Here is an 8,364-nt window from a genome sequence, read left to right on the forward strand (position 1 = left end):
CGCTAGGTCGCGGGAATGGAGTCATGGTTGTTGAAATGCTGGGTCGTGCATTGAGACACGTCTTCATTAGAGCGCTAGGTCGCGGGAATGGAGTCATGGTTGTTGAAACGCTGAGTCGTGTGATAAGAGACGTGGTCGTTAGAGCGCTAGGTCGCGGTTAATGGAGTCATGGTCGTTGAAATGCTGGGTCGTGCATTGAGACACGTGTTCGGTAGAGCGCTAGGTCGCTGGAATTGAGTCATGGTTGTTGAAACGCTGAGTCGTGTGATGAGAGACGTTGTTGTTGGAGCGCTTGGTTGCGAGATTGGAGATATGGTCGTAGAAACATAGGCTCGCGGGGTTTGAGTCATGGTCGTTCCAGCGCCTGGTCGTGTGAAGACAGACTTGGTCGTTGAAGAGCTGTATCACTGGTTTGGGTCGTGGTCTTTGAAGCGCTTGGTCAGACTATGCTGTCAATATACAAAATAACACTGGGCGGACACTTATTCTTAGTAAATCAATTAGGTACTTGACTAGATACGGCGTTGCTTATTTTTATTTAATCAAGTTCTGCCCGTAATCATTAGCTGCATTATGACTTGGAACTGCCATGATGCTATCACTACATGTGTTGTAGTAAATGAACTTAGTAAGATGAGATAGAAGTGACTGCACTTACCAGTAAATTTATATGAACATTTGAAGAAACAGAGTGATCCGTGACAAGAGATCCGGGTGCGAAGAATGCAACAGCTTGGTTCTTTAAAGCACCGGCACTTTCCTTTTTATCACCAAAACAAGGCAAGAAACAAGATACAATAATGTTCATTTGTAATACACGTGTATTAACAAATGAGCTATTTTCCGACACGTATAACATCATAATAAGCAATATCATAAAAAAGTGCACAGCGGGAAAGAAATACAAGTATTAAATTTAATGCCGAAAATAGAACGACACAAAGGCAATCATAAAATTGATTCCTTAATAGTGGGTGATTAGGAATTGATTCACAAAAATAGAAACATTATCACTTCGGGTCAAGGCATAAGAATATCTAGCATAAATATAGCCGTGATCCATGACAACTTTATAAATATTCTTATATATGGTTGACTTCGCCAGCATTCTACGATTTTGAATAATATATTTCCTTAACTTTTTTCTTAATTTCGAAAATAAATAGGACCATGGGATATTCATTGGAAAAACTTTGTCGCCAAAGACTGTGAAATCTACGGTCATTTTTCAAACTTGCATATTTTAAAGCATTTGAATACTGTACTTTGATAGCTGTATTGGTAGGGTATTTTTCTTATGCATTTTGTTTTCTTTTTCATAAGCAGAACTTTAATGAATAAAGATTTTTTTCAATATATCTATAGAGTCGTATATCACCCAATAGGGCAGTGTTTTACCCTATATAATTATTCACACTATTATCAAATAAGTTTAGGGTCGGAACGCTCGAACAACATTTAATAATGAATTAAGAAATAATTAAAATCATACAGGATCCCCGAAAGGGCCGTGTTTTCCGTATAAAAATATCATAGGGCCTTACTTGAGCCGCATTTTACACTAGTTTACAATCGGAACACCCTGACCATCCCCGCCATAAAACGACTGTCGAGGTGTTTCGATTGATTACTGTAAAAGGTTGCGTTGCACGAAATTTGTGATGGTTGGCTTATACCATATTTATCGAGTACCGCGATTAATTTTTGTTTATATACGAAGGAGATACATGTGTATTTATTGAAAATATTAACACTATTATAATAACTAAAATGGTATAAGTTTTAGGTAGGCAAACAAACTCTGTATCCGGTCACTTTCCTTAAAGTGACACTCTTATTCAAAATCAACTCATACCCATGTATAACAAACATACATTTCATGCGATAAACCTTTAAGTACTTACTAAATAATACATATATGGAAAGTATAACTTACTGATAGCACGATTGCTATCGTGTATATAATGGCTAAAAACGCAAAAAATATTAAATGATTGGTGAATGCTAAATGATTTTCTGTGATTTACAATTGTCGTATCAGGTAGGAATACCGTGTTTTCTGCAATTTTCTTTCAAATTTAACTCGGTATTCTTCTTAAGAACCATTGTTATTAGTTATGGTAAATCGTACATGGGTATAAGAGTGCTTTTTTAAAAAAAGGGTAGGTTTGACGGCAAATCTTTTTTCAAGTTATTATTTTTATAACCAAAATTTACCCTTTGTGACCCAAAACCAAAACCATAGATTCTGTGCTTCAAAACATCAGAAATTCCAGCATTAAAATCTTTGACATTATCTAAAGCCTAAAATACTTCAGTGTCCTACTTATGGTAAAACCAAGCATAAATGTATAATGAAACTATGTACAATCCTCAAATGTATATTAGTGTCATGGCAGAGGGTTACTTTATTTAATGGAGCGATATATTGGCAAATCATCGTCAGGTTGCATGTAATGTAAATTCATGCATATAATTATGTATGGTTATTAAAATAATGCAAATTAATAACCAGTTCTCTTCATTAAAATAGCAGGGTTGCAGACCCTTTAATACTAAGAAATATCAGCCTCGACTATAGGCAGAGAAATTACCCATTTTTTACTTTCAAAACTCCATTGCTCGAGGCCTTACACTTATTCGAAAAATCATGTAATGTTTGTACGAGATTTCCTCAGTTTGTTCAGACGCGTAGGTGCTGGTACAACAGGGGCCGTGGCCGCGGTCCCAATATTCTAGCTAGTAACTGCAATTGGGCCGCAAAATTTGATACCGATTTTAAAAAAAAATGTATTTCAAATATAGCTACGCGCATATAGATTAATACCAGTCTGACACGATTTTGAATATACAGGTCACCATGGCATGATTACTCTAATTGATTAAAACGTATTAAATGTGTGTGATTTATTGATTTGTGACTATTTGTAACTGTTTGTATTTGGTGCAGAAATAGAAAATACTAGTATTAAATGTGTGCTTACAAACGTGTCCATAACATGTGTATTACTGTTTTATCATATTAGCAATGTTTCTCTCTAACAACTATTTGAAACGTAAAAAGGTTTAGAGAAAAACATGCAAACAAAACCTGACCTCACTGGAAATCGAGTCTTTCAATGCTTACAATTGAAAAAGAATCTCGACCGGAGGGGACACCCGGGCGTTACACGAGCCCAACCCTTCCGTGGACCCAACATCATTTTGAGTCCCTTGCGCCTGATGTGTTCGTTTCGAAAGATACGCCGCTTGGTATCTTCCTAACTGTAAACTTAATTTCTATTTTTGTTCCTAGATATGATCGTAAAAAGAACACATGGATTAATGCATTCATGTTTCTTAGTTCTGGTCCATAAACGAAATTCAATCCACCAGTTTTTAAGCAATGTTGAGGTTTTTGCTACTTGAAATATTTTTTTTTGTCTTCGGAGAGTAGGCTCTGGCTGCCTTCAATAAAAGGATGGAACTTGGAAAAGGTGTTTAAATGTATTTGTGTAATGCATTTATTATGTTGTTGTTGCTATTCATTGAATATATGATTCGACCATACTTTTTGAATTTTTGATGCATGAAAAATGCCTAATTTAGCGACGCCGACGGGTATCAATCCAGCGAATTCGTACGTTACTACAGAACAGAAATGTTGTCGGTGTGTTTATAGGTCAAGCAGGTATAATCTTTCTCAGTTTCTTTTCTAAAAAAATAACACCTCTGCATATTGTAACTCTTATATGGAAGTAAAACAGATAGTCATACTAACTGCGCTTAATTTCAATGGCTATTTCAGCGTGTGATAACGACTACGTTGAAAAAAACTGAATCACCCACTGTGTTATATGGGACTAATACTGTAATGTAATGCGAACAACGCATCATCTTGTGGAACTAAACTGACTCCTTTGCACTTTAAGGATGTGACACAGATTTCTGTTTGCATATACATCAAGGATAATATCAGCAAGTCAGTAAAGTTTTCATAAGTATTTTATTGGTCCGATTGTAATACTGTCATAGTTAAGTGTCAATTAACAGAAACTTCAGATGGATGGATATATTGATATAGCTGATCATTACAAGATAGGTATTAAATACGAATATATCAATACTTAGTAATCGGTATAATGTAGACAAATGGATACAAATACATGTCAAAATAACCTCGGATACATAACATGCTCGGACATGTAAAATAAGTACATAATTATCAATAGCCGGAAAGCAGATAATTATTAGCTCCAAAGAGCAGAATTCATACTTCTTTTTATATGATAAAATATATTGAAAGTCTACTTTACACAACAATCACTATTAAAGCTATTAAATTCTAAACTTGATTGTCAGACTTTCCCCTGTTAGTTAAAATAACTTACAAGGCATATCTTATTTCAACATTGAACCTTGATCTTGCCAAGGTCAACAAGAGCGCCATGAAGAGAACACCAGCGCTCGTCTGTTTTTTTCTCATTCGAATATGAGGCATAACTCAATACAAACTAAAGCCAGAGTTATGCCCCTTGCTGTACACATGCATATTGTCCCTGGCAACATTTGAGTGTTCTACATCGGATATGATACAATGGAGCTGTCGTAAAAAGGTCATGAGCTGTCACTTTGCATGCTACAATCCCCTCTGTTATTTCTGGTCCATGTTTATTACCATGATGTGTTAAGAGCTCAGCGATTTTCTAATATATAATTCTAGATCTGTTTTGATAAACAGGCGCCAATTCCGATATGACTGTTTTACATGTACGTCGCCTTAGTATGTTGTTCGCCAGGACGTTATTTTGTTTTACTAGTAAGTTGTAAGCAAGGACGTAATTATGTTTAACAGACGAATCGTTTTTTATTAAAAATTATTGCATCATCGTATTTTTTTCACATCATCCTGATAGAAGTACAGATATATAAAAGTATAATTAAAGGCAATGTGTCTTTACGCATTATTTTAAATTTCACTTAAATGTCGTTGTAATGCCTGGCGCTCCTAAAAATATCCTGACTCCATGATACTGCATGGTTTACCCTTCCCACATACTGACAGTTTAATTAGATCGTTGTAATGTATTCTAAACATAGCCGGCGGAGGCAGCTCATAAATAAATTTGTTTGTCGTAAGACCAGGTCATTAATGTTACAGTACGCATAACTAGTGCCCTTTAATCACAAACCAGAATGTAAATAGATGCATCAGTGTCTGGTTTAAACTAATTTGATTTCAATATAGTTTTTAACCTCAAAATGAACTGTGTTTGAGCACAATGAAGTGGTTTTACTATGGTTATAATACTTAAAAATTAGACAAGTTGTTCATGCAGAAATTAAAAGAATTACGACAGAAGAGAAAAGGAAGCTTTAAAGCTTATATCAAGTCTCGCTTCTGACGCATATGACTCATTGGTTAACATCATACAGTAGCCTGTAGCAGTAGCCTGTAGTATGTGCAGAAAATATATCATTGGACGCTTCGAATGATACAGACACTGAAAATGGTTTAATAGAAAAAAAACATGGACGTCATATCCAAGGAACTTTGGCATGACATTAAACCTACGTTCTACTCAATATGTTCAATTTCCTCAGAAATACTTGAAATGGAACGGCAAAATATCAATGTTTTGAAAAGTGTGTTGTGTAATACATTAATCCAGTGCAAAGGGTATAAATTTCATTATAAACATCTCATTTTGTTAAGGTCCTTTAGGTTGATTATATTTTAAGAATATTGGGGTGCATTTATACGAGCTATTGGACATTAAAATAAAAGCTTGACTGCAGGTCGATTTCTGAATACCAAAAGTGATACTTCCTGTTTAACGTCTTAGGATTGTATAACATCAATGTAATTTGAATTAAAAAGTTAACAAATAATTAATTGTCATGCATATAATAGTATATCATACAATACTGCAACCTGATTTTGGTATACACGTTGAATTAAATTTGTTTTTAAACTAAATAATTATACCGAATTAGGGGAATAAATGACACAACGTTGTTTCATGTTAGTCAAAGGTCAACCAACATTATCGCAATAGAGGCAAAGCAAATAATTCAAGGGAAGTGAAACGATTTTAAGTGACAACTAATCATTTATATGCTGACTCGCCGCTGTCCTTATCATGATGCGAGGCACCCGATCGATTCCTCGTAATACCGATAACAAAGTCTGCCCTCACTGCACGCGTAAATCTCTTCCGTCGGCGACAAAGAAGTAACCTTTTGAATGCACAACGAAAATCCCTGGCAAAGAGCGCATAAATACACGGGTTTAAAGCCGAATTACAATATCCTAGCCAGAAGAATACGGCAAAAACTATTTCAGTTACGCATTCGTGACAAAACGCCCCCATGAGGTATATTGTAAAGAAAGGACACCAGCAAATTATAAAAGCTCCTACAATTATCGTTAATGTCTTTGCAGCTTTTGCCTCTCGTTTAAACTTCCTTGCATGGCATTTCACAGAAATAGCTTTTGTATCCCTAATTAACAGTTTACGCCTAGGCATTTTTGGCGAGGACGATTTGGACGCTATAGGAGAACTGTTTGGTGTCAGTCCGTTAACAGCTGGGTGTCCATCATCGTTGTGTTTGCTTAACAGCTCCTGTTTGGTTAGATAACTTGACAATTTACCGGGCCTACTTTTCGATTTGCAAATTTGTCTCGCAACTGTCAGGAAAACAGTATTTATGCAGGAAACGCCATTTAATTTCGTCTCATTTTCCCAATTTGTTTTTAAAAAATTGTCATCTCTGTAACAATTAAAATCTGATCGTTCACTTGACTCGATGTGATATATTTTATTACTGGGAGATCGCTTAGCGGCAAGTCTTAGAGATCGCGACGTTGCTTCGCTATAAATTGTCCTACAGCTAGCTCGTAAGTCACAATGTTTCGCTGATTTGCGTGATGAGGTGCTGCCCCCTCGATGAACCCGTAGATGAATTTCATCTTCTCCGTATCCATTCGGCTGTGAAATATCATTGCTAATCTTTGTCTTTAGAACGCCTTTGCGAATTGAAGCTGCAGTTCGTACGGCCGTTAGATATATTCTTACGTAGAAAAATACCATGACAAGCATAGGTATGAAGAACGAGCACAGTGCGGCGTAAATTCTGTATCCAGTAGTTGTTGTTAGTTCACAAGTCACTTTTTCTTCTAGACAATTTTTAGATGTGTTGATGAACAGACTGATATTGGAAAACAATCCATCGACGTTATCATCACCAGTAAGATTGAAGACAAAATCCTGTCGTGGTCCCGGGAGACTGTCTTGCATATTAGCTAGATTTAAGGTTGAACAATTCGGTAATGAAAACGAACTATTCAACTCATTGAGAAGGGACGAGGAAGGGCTGTTAAGTGCGCTATCAGTCCAACCGAGCAGAGGCGGCAAGCATACTACAAATGACAAAACCCAAACAGAGGCGACAAGCCATCTACCACGTGACGGCGACATGATGGTTGGGTACCTGATTGGATGAGTCACAGCGATAAAGCGGTCAAAGCTGATTGCACAGAGGCTGAAGATGGAGGCAGTGCACAACCAGACATCGATGGCCAGCCACATGCTGCACCAAACCTGGCCCCACAACCACACGTCGACTTCCACCGAGATTGAGAACGGCAACACCGCAAACCCGAGTAATAGGTCCGCACACGCTAGCGAGACAATGTAAATGTTTGTTACCGTCCTTAGTTTCCGTGTTGTAAACACGGCGGCTATCACTAGGCTGTTACCAAGCACTACAGCCAGGTCTATAATGCTTAGTAGCATGGTCTTCACCAATTTATTTGCATTTTCATCATTGCAGTAGACAGTAATATTTTGGCGAGGTACATCATATCCCTCCATTTCGGCATAATGGTATTCACTGCATACACCGCACAGCGTCATTCAAACACTTGTTAATTCGCCCTACATTGCTATCACATATTATTTAATTGTTGTCCGAAGAGCAGGCGGTCTTACTCGTTGAACTTGTCGATTCACATTACTATTCTGATTAATATAAACTGTTCGTGCTTAAAACAATTCATGTATTGCTCTTCGAAGAATTACCTTACTCCTTACTTGAATTGCTCGTATAACCAGTTGTTTCCCAGTACGAATCCTGTACTAAACAAGAATGAAGTTGGAAATTGTCCTGGTATTGTTTCTCTTTTTGGTATAGTATATTGACTTATTAAACCATTGAATCATACGCTCTAGTTTCAATGTGTGCTTTATCCAAGAAGTTGAGGGTAATTATTTTCTGCCATATTTTCGGACACCACCTAACTGATCATTGTAGGGTTTCCCTGATAAATGGACCGTAATTTTATCCCGATGCAATCTTGACTGCAATAAAGAAAAAGGAATT

At 36.8% G+C, this 8,364-nt stretch overlaps 1 protein-coding gene across 1 annotated transcript; it reads right to left on the minus strand.

Annotated features, from left to right (window-relative positions):
• Nucleotides 1-219: 219 nt before the first annotated feature.
• Nucleotides 220-7,856, minus strand: LOC128211692 (octopamine receptor Oamb-like). Its single transcript, XM_052916709.1, has 3 exons — nt 7,325-7,856; nt 6,872-7,150; nt 220-407 (listed from the first exon to the last, which is right to left on the minus strand). The coding sequence occupies exons 1-3, from the start codon at nt 7,854-7,856 to the stop codon at nt 220-222; spliced, it is 999 nt and encodes a 332-aa protein (XP_052772669.1).
• Between the last annotated feature and the right edge of the window lie 508 nt (nt 7,857-8,364).

The sequence above is a fragment of the Mya arenaria genome, chromosome 12 (assembly GCF_026914265.1).
Source record: "Mya arenaria isolate MELC-2E11 chromosome 12, ASM2691426v1".
Lineage (NCBI taxonomy): Eukaryota > Metazoa > Mollusca > Bivalvia > Myida > Myidae > Mya > Mya arenaria.